A 27,972-nucleotide genomic window follows, 5' to 3' on the forward strand; every position below is an offset into this window, starting at 1 on the left:
TAGTTTGTTTCTTGTTACTAAAGTCTACAGTGTTTTATTTGTATAAGTATTTTAGTGCTTTAGTTCTGCCATCGGTCCTGTCTGTCTTGTCTCCTTTGTCTCTAGTTTCAGTCCTGCAAGCAGAGCGTCCCTGGCTGCTTACACTCTTTGCTTTGGAGGAAGCCCGGTGCTGAGCCTGAGATCCCTGAGTGCCTTGCTGTTGTATTTGAAGTTCCTGTCTGGCTATTGCTTGTATTCTCAGGTCTCATGCTGCTCTGCCATTACTACTCTCCAGTCATCTTGCCAGTTACAACTGCTGCTCGGCTAGTTACTACGGCTGTCATTGTGTCTCATCCCTGGACCCTGCCTATTGTCTGGACTGTTCACCTCTCCCACCACATCCTGTCATCTGTCTACTGTTTGTCAATAAACCCGTTAACACTCGTTCTGCATTTGAGTCCTCCTTCATAGACCCGTGACAGAACGAACTGGCCAGTTCAGGACTCAGCAGAATGAGTATCAAGATCCTGCTAACCTGCTAACATCCGGGAGAGAATGGCTTGTCATCGTGGTCTCACTGCTCTTCGTCAGGATGGCTTTGAGGTGGGGGGGGGGACATTGGACATTGTCCAATTCTTTTGGACAATGTCTGTGGGGCTTGATTATAATGACACTGCTCTCAAGGACATTTTTAACTCCTGCTTGGATGACCCCCTGCCTGCATGGGAGATGGATTCTCTCAGGATTCTGGATTTCTGGGGTTTCTCCAGGTACCTTGGTCATCGCAGTAAGTGGGGAATACCAAGTCGACTAGTATCATCTTTCAACAATCACACTGCCCTTCCTTGCCTGTCACATCAAGTTTATGATCCTCTTCTGGCTTCTACCAAGAGACTAAGATCCAGACGGAATAGGGCAGTTCAGTCCACCACAGCTACCCCAGAGTCAGTCAAACCAACCGCCATCTTCTCCCAGGCATCCAGGTCAGTCCCAGTCACTTCAAGATCTGAGTCAATATCTGTTATTCAAGACCCAGTCAAGTCAACCGCTGTCTTATCTCAGACAATTAAGTCAGTTCAAGCCACCTTTGAGTCTGCTAACTTAACCTCTGTTATCCCAGTAACTAACCAGAGTATTCCTGTTACTTCAGAGTCTGCCAGGTCTGTTTCAGTCACTGCTGAGTCGATGAAGGTCACTCCTTTTCTGCCTGGGTTGGTTAAGTGTGCTGTAGATACTACAGAGGCAGCCCAGTACACAGTATCAGCCCATCGAAAGAGGAAGAAAAAGGCCTGTGCAGAACAATCTACGATTCTCCATTCTCAAGCTCCAGGTCCAGTAGTTCCTGAGGTATCAAGTCCAGTGAAATCAATTTCTAAGCCGTTGACTAGTAATGTTATTCCCTCTGAGACAATCTCTGCCTGTCCTGTCATGTTCACTGAGCCCAGTCCCAAGATGCCTGTTGTCATTGCTGCAGATGCCTTCTCTGAATATCTTACAAGACTTGTCAAGTCCCTAGAAATTTCTGCCAAACCTGTCGTGTCCACAGAATGTGAGCCCGCTGCTGTGAAGGCAGTCCCAGAGCCCGCCGCTTCTGCCCTGGCAGCTTTGACTGTATTGTCTTTGTTTCATGTCTCTATGTTTGTTATGTGCTTGAACATATGGTTTTTTTGTGTTGGCCATTACTACTCTCCAGTCATCTTGCCAGTTACAACTGCTGCTCGGCTAGTTACTACGGCTGTCATTGTGTCTCATCCCTGCCTATTGTCTGGACTGTTCACCTCTCCCACCACATCCTGTCATCTGTCTACTGTTTGTCAATAAACCTGTTAACACTCGTTCTGCATTTGAGTCCTCCTTCATAGACCCGTGACACGTTTACACCAAGAACAAAAACTATAAAGAGAAAATATCTGAGGAAAATAAAAGAGGGACGCACTGTCGTCTCTTGAGGAAGCCAGTCTTGCGTTCGTCCATCTCATCGATGGGAGAGGAGGAAGACAGGAAGGAGTTATCCGATGGGATGCAGGAAGGACTACTGCTATCTCTTTTCTCAACAGGGAGAGAACTGGGCCTGTCCTCCAGACTCTGAGAGAGAAAAATGAATTTAGTGGACAATACAAAAATATTCAATGTGAAAAGATGGACTGTGATCTCCTACCATTTTGCTCTTGACGAGTTCCTCAATAGCGCTGACCAGTTCAGCTGCACTCGGTGTCTCTGAACTGCTGGGACGTCCAGATAGACGGGAGGTAGCCTATGTAAAAAAGAAAACAAGTGACAATATTTAGAATCTCACAACGGTAGGAATATCATAATTGTTGTGAATTTCACCCAAAAAAATAAAATAATAATCAAACAATTTTGGTCAGGTTGGGAAACAGCAAGACTACCACCTTAGGCTTGTTTCCACTGTTTTTTTTTTTTCTTGTTTCAAAAGGGATATACTGCTTACTCATCAATTGATTATTTATTGGTGGTTAACTAAGTGGTCTAATTTGCATGTTAAATGCCCTACCTGTCTTTTCCCCCATGAGGACTTGTTTATTAAGTGGAGTGACTTCCCTTTTGGGTTATAGTTACATAATTGACTAGACTTCAATATTCATTTATTATGTGAATCTGCAACGATGCTCACCATTGTAGTGTTCTGACACTGAAGGCGGAAACATTCCATTCCAAATATGGTAATGAGTGTGGTTTCTGGATTCGCCAGCCAATCGGGGGCTGATTTCAGAGTGGTAGGGGCTAATATGGGGGGAACGGAAGTAGGAACTTTGGTTTGGAAGATTTGGGTTGTTTTGGGTAAAGCGTAAGTGCATACATGGCCCACCACATGTGAGCGTACACACAAATACTCCATTAAAAAGCACATAAAGGTCACGGACAGAAGGGCTCTCACAGGCTATAACAGTCAGAAGTCAGAAGGCTACTGAATCTGTGCCTCAAGTTCTGGCATACCACAACTGAGGACGTGTGGAGTATTCAGACAAATTAATGAACAAGAAGGAAAATATGCAAGGATGAGGTATAAAAGTAGAAAAAATACTGAATAGAAGGAAAGAACAGGAGACGGCTGGAGGAGAGAAGACTACATAGAGAGATAAGGAAACTGAGACAAAACAGAGGCAGAACAGAAATCAACATAATGCTGGAGAACATTAAGAAACAAAGAGAAAACAGACAGCAGTTAGAGTTAGAGACAGAGACCTCACTGGTCTTCTTCTAAGCTATCATTACCATAGGTTAAAGTCAATATGAAATGGCATTTGCAACACATTCTACTTTCGTAATGTGAAAAATGTCGGTTCATTTCGGTTGTACGGCAAAAAAATAAGTCATTGTTCAGTGAAAATCATGAAATCAGTTCAGTCAGATCATCAATTATTAAATGAGTTGATTTAATCTTAAAAAGCAGTTCTGCAGAAAAAGTGATGTCATCGTCCAGCTCAGTTCAGTTCTCAACCAATAGTGTCTGTGCAGGCAAATCAATAATATTGTGGATTTGACCGCACTGACACTAGGTGACATCAGCCAAAACGCAATGTCATATTGAATGAAAAAGGCCTATTTCTCTAAAATATTGTTCACAAATCTGTCATAATCTGTGTTAGTGAGCACTTCTCCTTTGCCGAGATAATCCATCCACCTCACAGGTGTGGCATATCAAGACAGCATGATTATTGCACAGGTGTGCCTTAGGCTGGCCACAACAAAAGGCCAAGTACATGTAACATATGTAACAAGGACACTGTAAAATAAAGTGTTACTAAATATATACAGTATATGTACTTTTTAAACATGCACTGATGAATCGTGCATGATAAGACCAAGAACGTGTTTTAAGTATGTAACAGAGCCAAATGAGATTTTATGTGGACTTTATGAACAACAATTTACTTCGTTTAGTCCAAAATAGCAGGTTTCAAAAAAGTAATGTAATGTCAAATCAAAATGGATATCAAAACCCATCCATGTTGATTTGGCGACCCTTCAGCAATTACCTTGTCCTCCTGGGAGTCCTGATGCAGAAGACTGTGCTGTTGGATGGCCATAGGGGGTGGCAGGGGAACCGAATCTGGCCCTTCCTCTCCCTCCTCTTCACCACAGCTCTGCATCCCTGAGGAGGAAGACTTAGACAGAGTGCCACTGCTCAAGCCCTCATTTCTCATCCTCTGTGAGGACAGAAGAGAGAGAAACAGAAAGAAAGAAAAAAAAGAGAGATAAACATTGTTAAGCTATGAAACAGATTGGCAGCTGCGGCACATTTTTATACCAAAATATCACTAGCGGAAGCGCTGCACTGTATTTATAACTGCTCTACACTGGAAACCACAAGACATAAATAACACTTAGACAGTTACAAATCATACAGCGCAACACTTAAAAACAGACAGTATGCTACATTTACTTCTGCCTTTCATTGACGTTTCAAATGTATTTACCAGGATAGGAGTGGCAACTAACAAACTACCATAGACATTTACTTATCTGCAAACTGTTTTAACCCTTTTCACTGTTGCAAACTTTTTTTTTTTTAAGTAAACAATTGTATAGATAATTGAATATACCATTCAAAAGTGTGGGGTCTATAAGATTTTAATGTTTTTAAAAGTCTCTTATGCTTACCAAGCCTGCATTTATTTGATCGTGAAAACAGTGGAATTTCAGTACAATTTACTATTTTTTTGTATTTTAAAATGTGATGGCAAAGCTAAAATTTTTAGCAGCCATCACCCCAGTCTTCAGTCACATGACACCTAAAAAATCATTTGAATATGCTGATTTGGTGCTTGATTAACATTTCTTATAATTATTTATTTTTTGTGTGGAAATCCTAATACTTTTTCAAGAAAAAATGCAAAAATGTATTTGAAATATTTGTGTAACAATATCAAATGTACTGTAACTTTTGATTAATTCATTTATCCTTGCTGAATAAAAGTATTAATGTCTTAAATAAAAAAATATATATATCTTACCGACCCCAAACTTTCGAATGATACACTTGAATCCATACAAACAATTATATAATACATTGATACACAATTCAATGCAGATTTTTTTTTTTAACTGATTCGCTCATCAAGCTAATACACCTGACAAAAGTAATAGGTTTGTGTGTGCTATTCTATTGGTTTTCTGGTCACCAACCTCCTCTATGGTCTCATCTTGTGGTGTGGCGGCACTGTCATCTGAGTCTTTCTGTGAGCCGGGGTCTGCGTTCTTGCGAACATCTCGACTCTTCTTGTGCTTGTGTGCGAGTTTCTTTACGTGGCCGTCAGCTTTGCCACTGCTGAGTCGTCTGACTGGACTGGTCAGCCACTTGCGCAGAGTATTGCCGGGCCGTCTGGGTCCAGGAGAGCTCTGCAAATGACCCGGCTGCAGCGTGGCACTGCCCGAAAGTCCTCCTTCATTACTGGACACCGAGAGTGTGTCTTTAAAGAAAGAGAGAGAGAGAGAGACAGAAGTGGCATTTACATGTCTTGCTGGGCCTAGTCAGTGTTTTTATTTTACTAAACTGCTGAAAAAACTTTGATCACTACTAACAAGAGTTTAAAGCTGTGTAGTCATAAAATAATGAACCTATAATGTCAATCGAAAACAAGAATTTAACAACAGCATGGTATACCATATTATTAAGTGTTATTAATAACTCAAGTATGCTCTTAAATTGTTTACATAATTTATATATTTTCATGGCAAGGATATTTGTTAGTAGAAGTCAGTGATATAATCTCAAATAAAAAATAAAATAAAAAAAAGTAAATCAAAACAAGAAAGTTATGTTTCCAATTTTTTTATCAATAGGCTACATCATATATTATTTTATCATTTAAAAACTAACTTTCTTTTTTGGGAAATTTAGCTTGAAAAAGCGTGCTTTCTGTATTTATTTTAAATAAATGACATTTATTTTGTTGTATAACACAAAGACATTCGAATTTTTTATATGTTCTTTTAATTGCCTAAATATTTTTTGGGCCTCTGTACATAGTAATTTCTCAAAACAGAATTACTGCAATGTCATTGTACCACAGTTTACTGCATTATAACTATAATAACTACATATAACTAATAAACAAATATAATGAATACACTTAATAACTAAAATGATATCAAGTATATTTTATCAGTTGTTAATTATTCTGGGATTTATTGAGAGGGTTAAGAGTGTGAGTGTTTTTTTTCACCACAAGGTGATGATAATCATAGCTCTACTTTTCACTTCAGAAGGGTTTCTGTTTTCAGCCCTCTTCAAAACTGAAACTGCAGAACCCTCTTAAAAGACCTTGCTCTGCTCCTCAGAGAGTATGTCCTTACATAAAGCTTGCATAAGATATTCTTTTCAAGTCTATTGATGTGCAGAAGAAAGGCATTCAAGGCCTCTAAAGAATGGTTTTCAGGGGATGAGTGGAAAAATCAAGAGCTGATAAATAAATCTTTATTGACTGTCACTATAAAAATACATGTACAGTCTATAACTCGGGATGAATAACGACACTATTTCCTTCTGTAGAGCTGCTTATAGCTGAATTGAACTTGTTTCATAATTGATGAACTTTACACAGTTATTGAACTGAACTGAATCAACACTGAACTGACTTGAGCTGGAAAATGCCACTATTGTCTTTGTAGAGCTAGCACTTTGTGCACTTTAGTCTTACATTTGATAAGTGATGAACACTTCTATATCAGCAATGAAATCATATTGCTATTGATGTCGACATATGAATCATTGTGAACCAATTAGTTGTAATGTCTTGTTCAGTGATTTACAAAGGTTTTGAATAAAGGCTCATTGTGGCCAATTAGATGAGAACCGTCTGACTGACATGTAAAGTGAGTTAGTTAGTTCTTTTTTTTTTTTTGTGCACCGGTTTTTGGGCGGGTTTATCTAAAACAGATAATATCGGAGTAATAGACAGCTGTGGACAATTTAGCGAGTGCGTGTTTGTTACTGTCTTCATTTATAATCTTCACAGCAGGATATAAACCTTAAATATGTCAGTTTAACACAGACATGTTGGTTTTGGCAAAGTCAACTACATAACTTTTCTGAAAAATTCTTCTGACTGGAAAAAGTTGTGACTACTTGTACATAACAGCTGTCAATATCACAGTGAATAATTAAGAAGAAGATCAGATGAAGATGAATTCAAAAATATAAGTATTTAATTAAGCAAACTCAGATAATCCACAAGTAACGTAACAGCGTTTGACACACAAACAATAACCGACAATCAAGGCGGACAAACGAAGAAACTTAAATACATACTGACAACGAACTAAAAGACTAACAGGTGTGATGATCAGATGAATTGCAATACTAACTAAAGATGGCGGGAAACAAAGACAACAGGAAATAATGAGAAGCAAACTAAAAGTCTATGATAATGAAACTTGATGAGCAAATGACTGAAAATCCCTGAAAACAGCATAATTGAATACAATTTTCCTATATGATGTTCCTTGATTTATCAGTTGTGGATTGTGGTGTGTTTTTCCTGGTCTGTTACAAACCCATTCCTCCTGAACTGTGTCGTTAAATTCACACCTGAACAAGCCGAGCCTTCAGTGCCACAGAAATGAGCCCTATGTCGCCTGTAGAGGACACAACCAGTCTCCTCATAGGAACCTCACAGTGAGTTGTACATTATTCAAAGATATAAATCATATATAAACATTGAACACTGAAATCTTAAAAAAAAAACGTCTTGAAAAAAATATATTGTTTTTTATAGAAGTATTCCATTCCGTCCAAGTATTTCATATTCCATCCCAACTGAGGTACGTCCATTAAATAGGAATGCTTGAGGTGTGACATTGATGCTTTCTCATACTTTGAGCCTCTCACTTCATAGACTGATGGGTAATATTTAGAAAGATCTTGTCTGTTTCTCTGAGATCCGAATTAATAATAAAGACTCGCTCAAAAACACATGCACAGGTTCCACAAAGTTCTGCTGCATTGCTCTCTATGCCTGAGAATCTTTATTAAAGGGATAGATAATGAAAATTGCGTAATTATTTACTCACCCTCAAGTTGTTCCAAACCTGTATGAATTTCTTTCTTCTGCTACACACACACACACACACACACACACACACACACACACACACACACACACACACACACACACACACACACACACACACACACACGTGCACACACACACACACACACACACACACACACACACACACACACACACACACACACACACACACACACACACACACACACACACACACACACACACACACACACACTTAAGAATATGGGAAACCAAAGAGTTGATGGGACCCCATTGACTGTCATAGTATTTTGTTTCATACTATGGGTCGCATCAACTGTTTGGTTACCCACTTTCTTTTTTTTTTGTTTAGTAGAAGAAAGAAATTCATACAGGTTTGGAATAAGTTGATGGTGTGTAAATGATGACGCAATTTTCATTTTTGGGTGAACTGTTCAAGCAGAGCCCTGACCTAGAGCACGTAAACACCAACATACTGTAACCTCTAAATCAAACAGCCTATAAACAAAAGCCAAATATAAGCACCATCATGAATTTCTATAACTATGATATTCAGGCCAATGACAATTGACAGTGTCCAAGATTTAAGAAAAGAAGGACAAATCTAGTTTAAAATCATTATTGAAACCATGTTGGTTTCATATGGTTTTCAAAAAAAAAAAAAAAAAAAAAAAAAAAGTCTATACTACAGTATTTTCATGAAAAGTTCAATTTTGAATGAAATCATTAAGTAAAAAGTAATAACCCATTGAATACATTTGAGCATATACATTGTGGCAATTATCCAGATAAAGACCCGGTATGCATTTAAGGGTATGCATTTAAGGGTTCATTTAATTTGACAAAAATCATGAATTATAGATTATATATTTCTTTATTGTCATTGTACAATTTACATACAATGAATCTTCAATTATTCAGTCATAAAAATGATTAATCATCAGCCTTGTCATTAAAGGTCAAATAAAAAGCCTTATTGTTGTTGGCACAGAGGTTCTTTTACCTGCATAGTCAAACCATGACTTGGATTTTTTAAAATAATAATTGAGTAAAAATACAATTTTATGATAAACTACTCAATAATTTTTCTTTTTGAGAATTTCTTTCTTTTAATAATTTAAAAATAATTTTCTTCATTATGAAAACAGGACAATTTGATCACTAAGCCTCCAAAAATGTCACAATTAATTTCAAGTCAAAAATTAAAAACATCATAGACAAGTTTTTTTCCCCCCTTCAATTCACTGTATTGCATTTTAATGTACTGCCATGTCATTGACCTATTTACTTTGCATCTGCAAATATAAAAGCAGACAGTCAGAGACAACTTTTAAAAGCTGTCCGGAGCCTCAAAATCAACTGTGTAAACGGTGTACAATTTCCACTGAAGTGACATTGTGGTAACTGAATTACTATGAAGAACATTCTATAGACACAGGAACATCTATAGAAGACTTCTTTAACAGAGAAAGTCCAGCTAAATAAATCAACGACCAAGCTTATCAGATGCGGAGTAATACATTATTGATCAACAAATTCACTTTAAATCACATCTAATTTGAATTGAATAAAAACAGACACAAATAAAAATGACTATTTCTTCATGTATCACCTATTGTGATCCTTAAAATAAACCTGCATATCAACACACCCTAACCTTATTAAAGAAGTTCTTCAATATCTTCTTGAATAAACAAGCTGCATTATATTAAGTTGCGTTACGATGACTGCATTCAGTTCTGACAGTGTCGTTGTGAGGAACGTACCCAAATCCAGCAGCCAATACTTGCAGTTCTCTGAGCGTCCTGAAGCTGAACCCATGTGACAGAGTGACCTGACTGATAAAAAAGAGTGTATTCCATGTGCCATACCCAAGAGGTGATCTGAACAGAGGAGGACACCTACACTAACTCCTCTAAACTGAAAGGATTTGACCACATAATGCTGAGAAGAGAGTGATGGACTATGAAAGAAAGAAAGGGAGGGAGAGAGAGAGAGAGGGAGAGAGGAAGGGGGATGGAGAAAGAGGGAGGTTTGGTGTTCCATCCACAGCTGTGACTAAGTTATGCTCAGAATGAGAGAGAGGGAGGAAGGGAAAACCGGATGAGAAGACTCAAAGAGAGGAAAGAGGTGTAACCTGCAATCCTTTAATATGAAAGATGTGATCCCAAAAGAGTCAGCCTTACAAGCCTTCTCAGAATGAGACTCTTTCAGCTTTTTTTTTTTAAACTCATTTTATAATAGGGGGAATCTCAAAAAGGTTATGGTCTGTTATGGTCATAATGTTTGGTCAACAAAGTTTCATATATTATACGTTACATGACTTTTGATATATGACTCTTAAAAGGTTTTGTGAGATTCAATCAATTAGATCACTAAAATCTCAACAAAAAGCCTTTTGATAATAATGGTTACAGCTATTTTAGAATCTTTTATGTGAGGATTCCTGAAATGTCAAGTGGATGATGGCATTCTGCAAAACAACATCAGTCAAGTGTTGACCTGTTCGAACATTTGAAGCATTTCTTTATTGGGAGCACAGTAATAATACACCCCAGAAGTAAATGACAGTTTGAAAGCGTACAGTATGGCTGACAATATCAGGTCACGAAAATGAAGTAAACTATACAAACAACTGCCTCTATATCACCTACACAAATGTCTGCCTCTCTCACAGGCTGCACCGGAGCGGGCGGCTACAAAGATCTCCCTGTTTAAGCGTCTTTGGCTGCTTAACAGTAGCTGGTCTGTGGCCAGTCAAACTGCTTCCTTTGCTACACACACATACACACACACACACACACGCGCAGATCCGTAACTGTTTATGCCAGAACTAATCAAAATTCTGCTGAGGATTTTGCTCTGGTCTCATATAAAGGTTGGATTTTTTGAACCCCCTCTGGACACGCTGCATCACACCGGCTGCCTTAAAATATACCTTGAACATTTCAGCTAACGAAATAGTCAGGGCGGCATTTTGAAGAGGTAGACTACACTGGTTATGACGGTTCCTATTTCACATTCTATAAATACTAATTGTCCTTGCTGTAAGAGAACCGGCTGTTTGACATTTCCCATGACCTCTTCAAAAGGAAAGGTACTTGCCTACTTCTAATGATGTCATAAAAATGGACTTAAAAGATGACACTGGTATGAGACTTATAATGTAGTTACAAAGATAGAAATTAAGTGCATCTAACTTATTAGTTCCAATATAAGATGATAGATAGATACTACAGACAGACAGACAGACAGACAGACAAACAAACAAACAAACAGAAAGACAGACAGACACAGACAGACAAACATACAGACAAACATACAGACAGACAGACAGACAGACAGACAGACAAACAGACACAGACAGACAGACACAGACAGACAGACAAACAAACAGACAGAGAAACAGAGAGACAGACAGACAGACAGACAGAGAGACAGACAGACAGACAGACAAACAGACAGACAGACAGAGAGACAAACAGACAGACAGACAAACAGACAGACAAACAGACAGACAGACAGATAGACAGACAAACAAACAGACAGACAGACAGAGAGACTGACAGACAGACAGTCAAACAAACAGACAGACAGACAAACAGACAGACAGACAGAGAGAGACAGACAAACAGACAGACAGAGAGACAGACAGACAAACAAACAGACAGACAGACAGACAGACACACAGACAGAGAGACAGACAGACAAACAGACAGAGAGAGAGACAGACATACATACATACATACATACAGACATTTTTGGTCTTTGTAATGAAAGCAAATAAGCACTGAAGTGTGAAGGATGGATGGATAGGTTAGAAATATTAGATAGATAGATGCTCTCTCAGATGCTGCCCAGTCATCCTTGTGTGGGTGACCTCAAAAATCTGTGCCTGGTGACCCTCTTAGTTTTACCACATGCTCTTCCTTTGTAGTCATTTTCTTTGTCACAAATCATGGTCCATTCAGAGTTTTCAAAAGCAGCGACTAACCACCATGAATTTAATTTTACACAAACTGCAGCTGATGTACTTACTATAGCTGAGTTAAATCCTTAAATACCTATTAACAATAAGATAGCTCCAACATTAATTTATGCAGACTCATCATAAATGTTTTCATATGCAAAACTTTATTTCACCACCAAAGCTCAAATAACCTTAAATACAACATTTTTTTTTAAATGGACCTTATACATGCTCTTAATAAAATGTCCTAGATCTCACAGGTAAGAAACAAACTGCTAGAAAAATAACCTTTCCATTGTTTCTATTGTTGTAACCAATGCCACAAGGGGCAGGGGAAAAACAACAACATATTAATCGATATATAATAGTTAACTATCCACAAGTCAAATCCCAACAAATAAAATCAAGTCTTGTATAATTCCTGCCAAATATCTTTTCTTTCTGAAATAGGTCACATTTCAACTTACATAAGTTACATAAGTTTTGAAAGCAGTAGGGCTGTCAACTTTAGTCGTTTAGTCGACTAATCGGTCGATGCCGTCTTGGTCGACTGACATTCTTATTGGTCGACCAGTTGCATTTTTTTTTTTTTACCAATAGAAAGAAATTTTCAATGATTTACTCCTTGATATTTATTCCTTTATAAGCAGTTAAATATTACTGTATTCTAAATATTATTAGCCTATGGTTTATTCCCAACTTTAAATGCTTTAATTTAGGCTATTTTGTACAGCGCCACAGTTTAGCGCACACACATAGAACACTCGGTTCGCACCTGTGGGTGGCTGCGCTGCTGCTTCGTGCTCAGTAAGGGATATAGGTAGTTTAGCTGTATTCATTCAGTTAGAACGCTACTTGTTTCGGTTTTTATGTTTTTATACACTATGTTTGTATCTCGATGGGACGTGGACGCACTTGGAAAAAAAAGAGCGCGTCGCACCGCGACCGTTGCTTCCATCATTAGCGCACACCGCGCGCCTATTTGAAATCGAACTTGAGCGCGCAAAAGACGTGAGCAGTCCCTTTAACGGCTTTATCATGCTGACTCAATAGATTGTGTTTTCTTGATATGTTTTTGTTTTTATTTGTACACTTGACGCATTTGAAAATAGCCTAAATAATGTAACAAAACGAAAATAAACCTATATGCGGTCCTACAATAAAGCCTATTATTATTAGGATTGTTTTTTAGGCTCTTTGGGTTTTTGTGTGTGTTTGTTTTAAAACGCCTAGATAGGCTGGACAAAAGTTAACCTATAGCTTTGAAAGTAAAGAAGAATATACAGCCTGTATAAACGAGAGCTTTTGTTAGGATTTTTCATTGTGGCAGATAGCAGTTATATTTTTTGTAGCGTGTGGAGTGGTCAGGTGCGCGATTGTGACTGTCACTATAGACCTAGGACAGTGCTCCTCACTTTTTGCAGTTAAAAAAAAATCACTTAATTTTCAAAGAATTGTATTATTATTATAGTTTTATGTATTTTTGATGTTTTTTCGTTGTTGTTTTATAAATGCTCTATGACAATTGTTAAAAAATGTTCAATCAAAACATCGCGTCTTTTTTTTTTTTTTTTTTTTTTTTTAGTCGACTAATCGTTGCGCAGGACAAGACTTTGGTCGACTAAGGATTTCTTTGGTTGACTACAGCCCTAGAAAGCAGGAATATTACGATAAATTAAAAAAACGCATTCCACCACATAGCAATGACATACATTCATAACATTCAAAAGTTATATATTTTTTTTATGTGTTTGAAAGAAGTCTCTTCTGCTCACCAAGGCTGCATTTATTTGATCAAAAACACAGTAAAAACTGTAATGTTGTGAAATATTATTAAAATTTAAAATAATTGCTTATTATTTTGATATATTTACAAATTTGAATTGTTTAAAATATTCAGCAGTATTTTTCAGTGTCACATGATCCTACAGAAATCATGCTGATTTGGTGCTCTCAAAAAATTCTTATTATTATCAATGTTCAAAGCAGTTGTGCTGCTAATCTTTTTGTGGAATCTATGATACATCAGGATTCTTTGATGAAAAGAAAGATGTATTTAGAAACAGAAACAGCATTTATTTGAAATTTATTTTTTTTGTAATATTATAAATGCCCTTACTGTCACGTTTGATCAAATTAGTGTGTCCTTGCTGAATAAAAGTCTTAGTTTCTTTAAAAAACAACTTTTGAAAGGTAGTCCATGTATTATTGTTTACAAAATTGCTTCAATTAAAGGCATGATCAAAATCACAAGATCACATTAACTGTCCTGTGTACATGGATATGGTCCTAGCAAAGAAATCCCCTACAGCCTGGCAACCCTGTTCATCACCTGACACAACCCGTCACCATGGTTACTGCATGCACAACACACTTCAACCCTAATAAGAAAGAGCAAAGCTGGACTGCAATTAAAATTTGATTTGGGTTCGGGGTGAATCGAGAGCAGACACTCACACCTGTACAGCTTTGATCCATCTCTCCAGAGGGAAAACACAATATCTAGCACCTACATTAGGATGATCAGATGTAATTGTGGTTCGTTATATTTAAATGTTAATCTTGCACACAGATAGAAATCTGTATGCATTATAATTTAAAATACAATTTTGTATAAATCACCGATAAACAATTAATCCATAAGGTTAATTCGATTTTTTTTTTAATCTATCCTTTCATTCTACCAAACAGATTGGTAAAACAAAACTGAGATTCCTATCGAGTCAAAGATTCCTACTCTTACACAAAAGACCAGCTGGATGCGTGTGTTGATGTGTCTTCAAGTAATCCCTCAAGCATTTACACGGAAGCTCTTCCCATGACTGGAGAGGAACACCAAACACTATCCCACCCAGAGTTGCCACAAATTCAAAAGTAGTACAGCCTCTGTGAAGTGTAAACCTAAATAAACCCCATTATAAACCCTGATGCCATCCTGATCTGACCTCATATCTAAGCAGGTGTGTGTTTCCCAAAAGCAAGTCCCCAAAGCAAGTTAGTCAACTACAGTATGTAAGCAAGTTCCGGTGTTACCAACATAGTTCAATGTTTCAGTTTTCCCGAAACCATAGTTCCAACGAACATTCACAAACTTACAAGGTTGGAACTACAGCTCTCGACTTGTGGTTAGAAGCATAGTTTCTTGTTATTATGACATGTGTACTGAAATAGATCATGCTCTTGTACACAAGTATATAGTATATAAAGTATATACTGTAGATTGAAACGTATAAATATATATATATATATATATATACTTTAGCCTGTCAACAATTAGTAGTACCATTTTTGAAGAATGTGCATGTGCGTAAGGGAACGTGTGTGTGTGATGTAAGAGGGAACTCACACTAAATAAAGCCAAATGACATGAAACAAAAATAGTGCAGTGGTCCTCAAACGACAGATTTGCGACAGGATACAGTTGTGACTAGTTCAATTCTTTGACGATGCATCATACTATGATAGTTAAAGGGATAGTTCACCCAAAAATGTGTCATTACTTACTTGCCCTCATGTTGTTCCAAACCTGTATGAGTTTCTTTTTTCTGCTGAACACAAAAGAAGATATTTTGAAGAACGTTGGTAACTGGGCAATTGACGTTAGCCTACAGTCAACTGTCTGGTTACCAAGATTCATTAAAATATCTTCTTTTCTGATCAACAGAAGAAAGAAACTCATACAGGTTTGGAACAACATGAGGTTGAGTAAATGATACTCATTTAGGCAGCAAGCTTTGGCCAGCATGAACATCCAAAAAACCCAAACACATTTACAGTCCAATCAAATCTAACACAACCCAATCTGCAGAAAACAGGAAAGCCATCTTACCTTTATGATTGAAAATTCCCTCCATCTCCATACTACTGCGGGAATGTGCGATGCAAAGCATGGAACTGGGAACCAGGCCCTCCTGTGCAGGTGAGCGGTCAGTGGTGCGGACCAGACACCAGTCGGGCTTGTCCTGGGGCCGTTCCAACAGCTCCACCGTCTGACCTCTACGCACAGTCAACTCCGATCCATTACTTGCCATGAAATCGTGGATGACCACCGTCAACTCTGAGCCACCGGACAACTGTGGAGGAAAGAATAAGCGTCACAATAAATCTGTGATAAAGAAAACAAAAGTGACCTAACTAAGAAAATAGACAAGTCTAAAGTCAGAACGAACATACCCACTGGTAATGTGGCATCGCCAATGAGCTCAAAAGGTGAGCCACTGATCCTGAACCTTTACACGCCATGTTTCTACCAAAACAACACCTCCAATAAGTCCTTATGCCTCAAACATCACACAGGATGACGTTTTGAGTCGAAAACCCCTAACTCCGACAATGGCATATCCTTCAATCTGGAAGACGGAATGACTTTGCTTTCCTTTTCCCTGATCAAAATAAACCTGGTCTACAGTTCATCTACAGCTCAAGCATTCAGGACTCCAGTGAGGTAAAGTGGCAGGCGTTTGAAGGCTGCTGACACATCCTCGCATTGCCACGGAGATGGAATCAGTCTGAAGGAGTGACGCCTGGCAGGAGGAAGGGAGAGGAGGCAGAGACGGACACAATGTGCCAAGATTTAAAGGAGCAGGAGGCAAATTAATGCTTATTAGAAGTGACGTGCAGGAACTCGTACGCTTCTGGGAGCCTCACCTTTTCACCTCGCCACGAACTGAGAGCGCTCTGTGTGCGTTAAGATGGTTAAAAGAGTGAGCCTTTGTGAGGGGTCGTCAGGGTACATGAGTCAATTTGGTGACAGCTAGACTCTTTACGCGTCGCAGAGACAGGGAAGAGACCGACATGGAAATGGAGATAAAGATGGTGCATCCAAGTGTGTTTTGAGTCAAGACAGTATCAGCATGTAACGTGTGTTCTTGTAGGATGCTCGCAATTCATATCAGTGACAAAAACAGGCACATGTGTGAGGGCGAGTGAGAGGAGAGCTCTGACTGTGAGTGGGAAGATGAGCGTCTGTGCTGCTAAATCCAAAGCAACCAAAGCAACGTTCCCCATTGAGGAACCTTCATTACGTCTGTTGATAATCAGGTTAAAGGAATGTTGGAACTACTGGACGCCACTGTGTCCGAACTTCTTGTATGGTTGATTCTTCAATTAGTAGAAATTTTCTGTTTCCTAAAAGGTTTTTATATAAAACGTGCTTTTACTTAAATGTTTTACACTTAAGAAGTTGACAAATTATGTTTTCAGTTAATTTAGTATTCATGCAACACTATTTATGAAACCATTGCCTTCTGTAGAGCTGATTATACAGAAGCTGAATTGGATTTGTTTCATAATCTATAAACTTTGCAACTGAGCAATTGAACTGAATTGAAACAACATAGATCTAACTTCAGCTAAATAATGACACTAGAGCTGCTTTGAAGTGAAAACTGAATTGGAGTCATGTCATAATTGATTAATTTTTTTACATTAACACTTATTTTCCTGTTTAATAATGCAAAGCTGCTTTGAAACAATATGTATTGTATAAAGCGCTATAGAAATAAATGACTTGACAAACAAACACATTCCCCAATAATGCTGTCATTACAACCATGCCACACATTTAACATTTAAAAAAAAAGATAACATTTGCTTATCATGGGCCTGAGGAGTCATTTTTACCACAACTGCATAATCTATATAACAATCCAACATTTAAATTACATAATAATTAAAAATCCACACCAGCTCACATCATAATTTTAACATAAGAAACATAGTTTTCAGGATTTTTCAAGATTTCGAGTAGTGAAAGTGGCCCTATTTGAAGAATCACCCATACTGTATGTGGCCATTGTCACTAAAATCTAATTCCTGGAATAAACTATTCTTTGCAATGTTCAACTATTTTATTGTACACAAGCCTGTGTGGTGCCGCCTGTTGTCTAAGATAGCCTTGCCAGTCAGAGATGAATGAAGCAAATGTTTTTTTGTTTGTTTTTTTGCTCAGATACATTTCACAGAATTTCCTGCAGCTCAGTATTATATCTGAAGAAGAACATTCATTCAGGAGAACAAAAACAAGATGATGTTCTTTAAATCTTTGGATCAGATCAAGATGTAGCAATAAAAAAACTTATACAGAATGTTCATCCAGCAAAAGATGAAGCTTAAAAATGGTCGTTGTGTTCCACAAGCACTCAGAAATGAATTAAAGAGCTAGTTTACCCCAAAAGGGTAAACTCACCCTCATGCTGTTTCAAACTCAAGACTTCCATTCATCTTCAGAACACAGTTGAAGACAATTTTAATATTCTCTTATTATTTTTGTCCATCCATTCTAAGTCCATGCAAACAAAAATCCCCCACTACTTCAACACCGTATGAATCGAGCGGTTTAATCCAAGTCTTCTGAAGAGACATGATCACTTTATAATGAACAATTTCATTTAATGTATCATTCACATAAACATTGATAAACCCACATACATAGAGCTCATCAAATATGGTAAACCCACTTTTACAATGTCTACAACTTTTTGCGTGAACATTTGGGTTGCATAGACTTTCAATTGATGGACAAAAATGATCTTTATTTTTGTTCCGAAGATGAACGGAAGTCTCATTAGTTTGGAACGACATGAGGTTGAGTAAAGTTTCATTTTTGGGTGAACTACCCCTTAAAGAACTTGATTTAGAAGTGATTATAAGCTTCATTACCATGGTCTTTGAATGTGATGCAACAAAACAGGTCCTTGAACCACATCAGCAAGTTTAAGTTGGTAAAACCCATCAAATCTGTTTTTTAGGGTGAGGCTAAAACATTCAGTACAGACATTAAAAGATTTTCCTTGTCTGAAAACTCAACAGGTCAAAACATGCCACCAAAACACCAGAGCTGAACAGCAGGTGTAGCATTGCACTTTTAGACTAAGGTCAACAGATCTTCACACTCACCTTGTCGCTATCCAGTGTGTTCTGGGAGGTGCGGGAGGCGATGGAGATGGTGTCTGGTTGACTGCTTGCATCACCCTGACTGTCTAGGTCCTCTACATCCCTGCTATTCAATACAATAGACATCAGGTAAATAGACATCAGTTAAAAGTGCTAATTTACCAAAGAAAAGGTTTTCCACTCTGGTTTGACAGCCATTGTCAAAGACAAAATACTGATATGCATACAATTAGTTGCTTCAGCTGTGATTGGTTGACATACCGTTTGCCCTTGTGTTTGGCTGCAGTGGCTTTGGGAATGTGAATTGGCTCCTTGAGTGCCCCCCGTAAATGGATGGTACGCTCCTGGATAACTTCACGTACATGTTTGATCCAATCCTGTTTGTTTTCAATACAGGAAGCCTGGGGGGGGGGTGCATTGAATACAACCAAACATGAACAAACCTCTCTTTACACAACAGACATGCATAGCTATTATAATTGTCAAAGCAGGCAATCAGAGTTGAAATGACATCAAACTCTGTTTAATTCGTTCTAATCTTTTATCAAAATATAATAACTTGCTCTGCTTCTAAATGTTCTTTCCTTTTAGAATACAAATCCCTCTTATTTGTCAACGCATCGTCTTCAACCACCTATCAATAAAACTCAATCGCGATTCAATTCGTTCTCAAAGGATAAAATCAATTCCCATCCATCCTACATTTCACTTGGGAATACGTCAGATTACGCAAGTAAAATAAGATGGGAGCAATGTTTAGTGATTTCAATTGTAAGCCAGGCTAAAATTGTGACCATGAGAGCATCCATGTGTGTATCTACATGTGAGAACACATGGAGTGACACATTATTCATTCCACGATTCAATGATGTCTGCAGAGATGAAGGGCAACCATTCAGAGACACAAGTTACATAAGGGATTACTTAAAGTACTTAAACATGATTTTATACAATGGTCTGACTCAAGCCAGAGCTACAGTACATGAACATTCAAAACTTTAAAACATGTCCACTTATCCGATCTATTTCAAGGACCCTAGGATGAGTGATACTCTTTATTTTATAACAAAGACTACTGGAAAGTTCCATTTGATTTGAGATAAGGGACAACTTTTTCAATAATGAAGCATGCTTATATGCTGAGCAAGTTAGTAATGTTTGGATGTAAATAAACTTGATAAAGCAATGAAAACATTTATAAGAAGCCAAACATTCGTGATAGTTCTACTGAAACAACTGAAAACATCTTAGATGAAGTATCAATTTGGAATGCAAATCATACCTTTAGGACAATTTTGTTGTCTGAGGTAGGTGTCCGTCCAACCCAGAGTGCAAATTTACATGGATCTCCTTCCACATGTTCAGTAACTCCTAGTTCTGAGGTCTAGGCAGAGCAAAAAATAAAAAAATTATTAAGTATGTCCATCCTTAATCTGTAATCAGGCAAGCATTTTTTTGTTAAAGTCCCCCTGTGGTAATAATCCAGCTTTTAATGTTGTTTATTTGTCTATGTGGTTTATTTTAATGTTGTTTATTTGTCTATGTGTCTATTTTAATATGCTTTAAGACAAACCATGTGCAAATTCATAAGTCAACACCAGTGCTGAATATTTTCTCTTTAAAGGATACAATTATTGACTACAGGGGGACTTTAAGTAATTGATAACAAAATTAAAAGAAAACCCATACCATAAGCTTGCTCTTGTAGAGGTACTTGCTTCTGCCGTTGGAGTCTTTGACGTCCTTGCTGAAGATGAGGGACATCTCAAAGAGGAAGAGGTGCCGCTCTCTGCCCTTCCGGATCAGTGTCTTTGGATCCCAAACCTGGAATGATTCTTGCAGAATCAACTCACCCTGAGACTCAATGTTCTCATCAAAACCTGAAAGGACAGGAGGCAGAGTAAGAGACAGCGATGAGAGAGAGTGGTTGAACAAAGATATACGGTTAAAATGATGGTTTGTCATTTTAAACAAGCTGTGTGTGTGTATGTGTGTTACTCACCATCCAGCATGCTGAGGTGCATGGCATCATTCGCTCTCTTGGGCACACTGAGCATGACCTCCAGACCATCTTTAATTTCTCCTTTACCTTCCTCACAGCATGTCAATAGTTCCTATGTACAAACATAACATTTGTACGTGTACATTTGAAGATAAACATTGAAGAGTTTGTGCTTTAATGTGGATTTTGTAATAAGACATTATTGTTAACATGCGGTGGAGGATCCCTTTCTTTTCTTAAATATATTTACTGAATAAGTAAACCCTGTTGAAAAACCATGTTGAATTCCATGCTGGCCCAGGCTGGTTAGTGCTGGTATACTGCTGGTCTAGCCGGTGGACCAGCATAGTCATGCTGTTCTAAAGCAAAACGGAGCTGGTGAAGCTGGTTCACTAGCATGTTCTTGTGGGGTTGAGTGTGTGTAAGCCAGATGTCTGTCTGCAAGCAGTGTTTTGGGACAAGCATTGTTTTTGCTTGTATACTTCTATAATTAACACATTAATGAAGTAAAGGAAAAACAATATACGATTAAAACATGGTTAATTGTAATATATGTAATGTTTGTTCCATCTGTTAAAAGTATGGCTGAAAATTGTGTTTCGCTTTATTTTGATGGTCCCTTTAACACATTCTATTGACTATAAATAACATTGCACATACATGTCTACTAACTCTCATTAGGGTGTTAGTAGAGTATTAGTAGACTGGTAGGGTTAGGGTTAGAATAAGTTGAAGTACTTGCAAAGTTACTTATAGTCAGTAGAATGTCTGCTGGGGAGCATCACGATAAAGAGTTTGGTTTAAGTCTGTGCTCAACTTCTTTGCTTTTTTTGTGTAGAATCTGTATTTCGTCTTTGCTGAGATTGTTTCAATTATAGTAGAAACACACCTTTAGCAGCAGCTGATACTTGGTGATCCTCTGAACTGGTTTAATAAGGTATGATGAAATGGAATTGGCCAGCCTGTGCCTTTGTTGGATTTCCTGCACACATACAAACACAAAAAGACTTTTAATTAAAACGTCAAACATCTTTCACACACACACACACACGCACGCACGCACGCACGCACGCACGCACGCACACACACACACACACACACACACACACACACACACACATCCTAAAAGCTTGCTGGAAAACAATCATGATGAAATCATTCATCTTTAGCCTTTGTTATTCTTATATAGCTTCTTGATAGCAATTTTGCAAAAGCAGAGCTCAAGGCTAAAACCATTCATCAGAGTGAAAGAAGAGTCCGTCTGTTCTGATCGCCTGGCAACAGTTTAACAGTGAGGCATCACTAACCCCCCCCAAACACACAGGACACACACCCTCTCTCTAAGACCTCCACCTACCAGCTCAAGAACAAGAACTGCTCAACAGACCACAGAAACCTTACACACACACTCAAATACATATACACATTAATGGAGACACACGATAATACTACGGCAAATACACAATGTCACATACATATTCATATAAACACCCACATTCTCTGTGAAATACACACAAAAAAGTGTTGTATAATCTGAATAAATAAACCGAACTTCCTTGATTCAAGTGTATAAAAGGGATACTTAGACAGAAAGAATCATATGCCCTTTAATAATGTTTATGTAAAGAATTGTATGATTCATTTTGCTTAGTACTCACATCAAAATAGGCCCCTGCGTGTTCCAGAATCAGCTGAGTGGAGTCAGGCTTGTTCTTACAGTAATTCACGTACATCTGAAACTTATCCGCCTGAAAAAGCAAACAAAAAAAACAACAGCAAATCATTTAAACATATAAAACATCATTTTTTAAAACATTTTGAACCCAAATATGTTCTATTTTTTTTCCATTTATAATAGCTGGAGTCTCTTTTAAAATTATAACTATTATCAGAACGTTTGAAATAAATGCTGATTCAAGAGACACTTCAAGAGATTAGTGCAATAAATGTTTGTGTGAAACAATTAGCTGTGAATTTCAAAAATGTGATCAATAATTGCTTATATTGAAGAGAACCTGTTCTTTTCCCTTACTGTACCACTGTACCAATAAGGGAATCAGTTACAGTTACAATAGTCCATGAACTGCTTTTAACAGTTACAGATATGGGTAGCACTTTGTTTTACTGCGTGAGTTTAAATATCAGCAAGATTTGTATTTAATAATTTAATATTTGCATTTATTCAAGCAAATACAGTTAAGGTATATTAATATATATTATTCCTGTGATGGCAAAGGGCAAAGCTGAATTTTCAGCATCATTACTCCAGCTTTCAGGGTCACATGATCCTTCAGATATCATTATAAAATGCTGATTTGGTGCTCAAGCAAAAAGTGTTTACTACAATTTAATGCATCCTTTCTAAATGAAAGTATTAATTTCTTTAAAAGCAATCTACTGACCCTAATATTTTGAAAGGTAGTGTATGTAGTATGTACTTAGTATAATAACTAGGTACTAACCCTGAACACTAAACCAAAACTTAACCAATTTTAAGTCCAAAAGGTTACCTTACTGTACTGTATATTACTCAGTAATTATTCTTTGTATGTAAAATGTAAGTGTATGTGCTGTAAAATACAGTGCAACCCAGATATGTGTTCTAATAATCTGATTTAATGTCAACATAATGTAACACTAGTCTAGTGCACTTCTTGATCCGATTATCTCTAGCACACTGACACACTCACCCATGTGACGAAACAGTGACCCACATCCTCTGGAAGCTGCTCATATTTTTCCAATTCTTTAAGGAAAATGCTGAGGAAAGGACAAAGAAGGGCATAGGGAAATGGTAAGTAAAGAAAGATACAATTCAATAATTCTGAGAACTGCAGTTCATTAGGTTCACTGACTTGTGATGGAACTCTAATAGGTCTTGCATGTTGCCGAAGATGATGTGCTCTTTGTTGACAATCCCTGGGGGAATCTCTTCCACACCACTGCTCATCTCCCACAGATAAGTCTGAAACACACACACACACACACACACACACACACTTAGAATTCTTCCCAACAATGTGATAAACTAATGCTATTAAACAATGAAAGACACCTTCCATAATTCAGTTTACATAGTTCTAAAATGGGAAATATGGAAATATGGACTTTTCTTTATAGGAATAGTTGGCTCTGATATTAATTTAATTTTTCTTACCTGCACAGCCTTAATTATGTCAACAGAAAATAAAAGTAATTTCCGAAGTGGAGAACATTCTCCCAGTATAATAATTGTCATCAAATTGAATTTGATGAAAATTATTATGAAAACAACATTGATTATGCTTTTGTCTTCAAAATAATGTGTCCCAAAAACAAAATAAAGCAGGCCATTTATTAAGAAATGAAAAATGACTTATTTTTAATGAAATCTGAGAGCTTCATTGACAGCCTAAGCAACTGCCACTTTTAAGCACCAGAAAGGTAGTAAAGACATCATTAAAGTAATCCATGTGACCCAAGTGGTTTAACCTCAGTTTTATGAAGCGGCACGAGTGCTTTGTTAAAAAAACAGTGGAGCTTTCATGAAAGCGTTCTCGTGAACGCACTCATGTTGCTTCATAAAATTGAAGTTAAACCACTGGAGTCACATGGATCACTTTTATGATGTCTTTGTCTTTCTAGGGTTTGAAAGCTGTAGTTGCATAGGCTGTCAATGGAGAAACAGACAGCTCTCAGACAACATGAGGGTGAGTAATTAATGACAGAATTTTCTTTTTTTTGTTGGGTGAACTAACCCTTTAAAATGACTGTTTGTCAAGGCTTGTGACTTATACCTGTATTAATCAGAATTCTGGGTCATAAACACAATATTATCCAAAACATACACAGTAACTGAATATTGACGTAATAAAAGTAATTCTGAGTGCTACAATAGAACAAAAAGAAATGAAAGGAACATACAATATACATAAATCAATATACAGATGGGTTAAAGCACCCTTGGAGATGAACTTCAGTTTTTGCTTTTGCATGTTGCTGTCCTAGACGTGAATGAGAATAAATGAGCTGATTAAATTACTGTGCAGAATTACTAAAATGCATCATAACAAATGAATCACTGACAACATTTCCCAGAAAATAATAGAGGAAAAACAATGCACATGTATTATTTTCAGGAATATGATTACATGTGTATTCCAAAGCGCATGAATATTCCCATTTGGATTAAAAATTATGCATATAAACATGGTCAGTGTTTTAATGACACTCAATCTTTTTATGAGATCAAACAGTAGCTATTCTTGGAGAAACTGGATTGTTTTTGGGCTGAACTGCAGTGAATACATTTATAGCACAGGGCTTTTGTGATCTGTCCAAAGTGGACATTGGTGTACCACACCCTCGAAATGTCGGTCCGTAAGGAGCAGATCGTGACAAAAACACTTACATCCATACACTCCCGCAGGTCTCTCACATATGTCTTCTCGGTCTGAATGAGCTCCGCCATTATAAACCTGAAAGAGGGCAATGCAACAGAGACCTATTGTCAACATTTGTTTGAAAGCACAATGCATCTGGGAGGGGTTTCAATCTGGTATAAAACCCTCAAAAAAAAAAAAAAAAACATTTAGTTGTTTGTTTTAGCATGAATATTCAAGGGTGTTTCCTCACAAAACAAAATAACTAAAGTTGGACTTTCTTCAAATGAAGCGTTCTCTTTTAGCACTTCCTGCCGTTGGCTTATTATCATATAATCAGGTTTAATAGACGTACTCTTTTCTCCGGGCTGATTTGCGTTTCTCTTCATTGAGTTCATGGTTGACGTCTCTGAGTTTGACCTCTGCACCAGGAGCACTGGCTGGGATGATGTCCAACTGCAGATCTTTACTCTGAAAACCCACGAAAGAAATGTTTTAATGGTCGGAAATCACCGTTCTTTCATAGATTAACACGGTTAATGACTCTTACAGCAAAAGATATTGTTCATCCACACTCCAGCCATGCAGGCCACATCAACACACTCACTCTCACCGCTTTGTTGGAGTCAGTGGACAGGCCGAGAGCTTTCTCCAGACAGGAACGGTACTTGTCCATGCGAAGGGAAAAGTCACGGTAGCGTTTGTCCACCGAGGCGACCCATTTCTGAATCTCGCTCGCATGGGCGTGGCCTTTCTCACAAAAACCATCAGCCAGCTGGATCAACAACTTTACCCTCTCTTTGGTTTGCTGAAGAGAGAGAGAGAGAGAGAGAGAGAGAGAGAGAGAGAGAGAGAGAGACCTGCAGTGATTCCACAGATCAAGTCAAGTCACCTTTATTTATGTAGCGCTTTTCACAATACAGATTGTGTCAAAGCAGCTTTACAGAGATAACAGGAAAATAATGGAACAAAGTTTGTTTCCAGAAGAAAATAGCGTCACAGTCCAGCTTAAGTAAGCCCAGTGATGTTTCATTTTTGTTGTAAAAAGTTATTAATTTAGTTCATTTATGCTCTGGAGAAAACCGTGATGTCATCGTTCAGCTCAGTTCAGTTCTCATATAATGGTGTCAATGCAGGCAAATCAATAATATTGTTAAATATAAAATGAAATGTCCCCAATCAGAGTGTAAACATCATCTGGGAGGTGTATTGTGAGTTGATAAACCTGTAACATGCTAAGAATCACAGTTGTAGGATGAACTTTGGATGAAGTTGTAGGAATAGTTTTTTTTAGTTTGATTTTAAAGCCACCATGCAATATATATATATAATTTTTTTATGAAATTTTGCAATATTTATTATAATGATTTATCCATTACCCTCTTAATCTTTAATCAAAATAGCTTCCCCTCCCTCTGGCAGCGACATCTCTTCTCTGATGACATGTTCACTTGCACGAGTGCGGGACGACCTGTCACTCACATGAGATCGACCAATAGCAAACCACAACGATCCCACGATTCAATAAAGTCCTGATGGACAAAAATCAAGTCCCTCCCCAATATATTTGTTCTTGTTTGAGAAGCCATTTCACTTGTACAGTATATACAGGTACGTCAAAACAGGGAAGAAAAATACTATCGCAACTTCCTTTTCATGGAAGTTCCGACTTAAAATTCGGTTTGATATAAATAAAAAGACACGTGGAAATGTTTGCATGTCATGGCCACGAGATCCTATGAGGGAACAACATCCGTAATGTCAGAGTAAAAGCTTTATTGCCATGACTGTTGGGCATTTTCAGTATTTACAAAACAGCTTCGCTCTCTATTACGTAAAATAGCACTCTAGACATTAAAGGAATAGTTCACTTAAAAATGTAAATTCTGTCATCATTTACTCACCCTCAAGTTGTTTCAAACTTGTATGAATTTCTTTCTTCTGCTGAACAAAAAAGAAGATATTTTGAAAAATGTCCATCGACTGTATGTTTACAGACATTCTTTAAAATATCTCCTTTTGTGTTCAGCACAAGAAAGAAATTCAAACAGGTTTGAAACAACTTGAGGGTGAGTAAATGATGACAGAATTTTCATTCCTGGGTGAACTATCCCTTTAAGGAATAATTCTTCTTCTCAGTTGTAATGAAGAAAGACAATCTGGTTTGGGTGAGTGAATGATGACACTAAAAGGACAACAGAATATGGTCTGAATGTTGATGTACAAGCATTCTGATTAAGTTTCTAGGCATCTAGCCAAATAGGAAAGCAAACTGCCCTTATACACCGCCTTATCTTATATGAGACATACCTTGGCTGTAATCTGGAATTCCTCATGTTCTTTCAGCAGTTCCTGTGTGTGGTGTATAGTGGAGCCTGTAGATGTGTGTGTGGATAGGTAAAACTCTCCTGTATCATGGATCCACTCCAAAGCCTACAGAAAAGAGTCAAAATGACAAGTCAAAAAAGATCTGAATATGTGCATGTGTGTTTGCAACAGTGTTTTTCTAACCTTGTGGGAGCAGTTTTTGAAAATGGCTTTAAAAGAATACCAGTAAAGGGACAAAACAAGTTGTCTTCAAGTTGTATTTCAGGGTTAGGTTTAGTTTATAGAACTTATAATTAGCTTTTATCAACAATAGATGTCAAAGGGAAGTCCGGGCGGACACGGATATCTAAATAAGCCAGTGTATAGACCCGTGCGTGTGTATATGTTATACTCTCATTTGTC

General features: G+C 37.6%; 1 protein-coding gene across 5 annotated transcripts in view; it reads right to left on the reverse strand.

The window, feature by feature from the left end:
• The window catches only part of triob (trio Rho guanine nucleotide exchange factor b), a 182,207-nt gene that overhangs the window by 17,790 nt on the left and 136,445 nt on the right, over nt 1–27,972 (reverse strand). For 4 of the 5 annotated variants that reach the window (XR_008807619.1, XM_056257617.1, XM_056257606.1 and 1 more), the window contains exons 22-39: nt 27,553–27,675; nt 25,856–26,050; nt 25,598–25,713; nt 25,272–25,338; nt 23,737–23,846; nt 23,572–23,641; nt 22,540–22,629; nt 21,771–21,863; nt 20,882–20,993; nt 20,569–20,759; nt 20,162–20,263; nt 19,141–19,280; nt 18,883–18,985; nt 15,815–16,058; nt 5,131–5,414; nt 3,981–4,151; nt 2,138–2,233; nt 1,916–2,064 (exon numbers count right to left, since the gene is read on the reverse strand). Coding sequence is in view for 4 of the 5 variants with exons in the window: in XM_056257617.1 (XP_056113592.1) it covers nt 1,916–2,064; nt 2,138–2,233; nt 3,981–4,151; nt 5,131–5,414; nt 15,815–16,058; nt 18,883–18,985; nt 19,141–19,280; nt 20,162–20,263; nt 20,569–20,759; nt 20,882–20,993; nt 21,771–21,863; nt 22,540–22,629; nt 23,572–23,641; nt 23,737–23,846; nt 25,272–25,338; nt 25,598–25,713; nt 25,856–26,050; nt 27,553–27,675 (2,456 nt within the window). In the remaining variant the exon portion in view is untranslated. The remainder of the gene's footprint in view (nt 1–1,915; nt 2,065–2,137; nt 2,234–3,980; nt 4,152–5,130; nt 5,415–15,814; nt 16,059–18,882; nt 18,986–19,140; nt 19,281–20,161; nt 20,264–20,568; nt 20,760–20,881; nt 20,994–21,770; nt 21,864–22,539; nt 22,630–23,571; nt 23,642–23,736; nt 23,847–25,271; nt 25,339–25,597; nt 25,714–25,855; nt 26,051–27,552; nt 27,676–27,972) is intronic. The other variant, XM_056257639.1, reaches the window with a different exon arrangement.

Source organism: Rhinichthys klamathensis, unplaced genomic scaffold, assembly GCF_029890125.1.
Source record: "Rhinichthys klamathensis goyatoka isolate OS25496 unplaced genomic scaffold, OSU_Roscu_1.1 h1tg000006l_1, whole genome shotgun sequence".
NCBI lineage: Eukaryota > Metazoa > Chordata > Actinopteri > Cypriniformes > Leuciscidae > Rhinichthys > Rhinichthys klamathensis.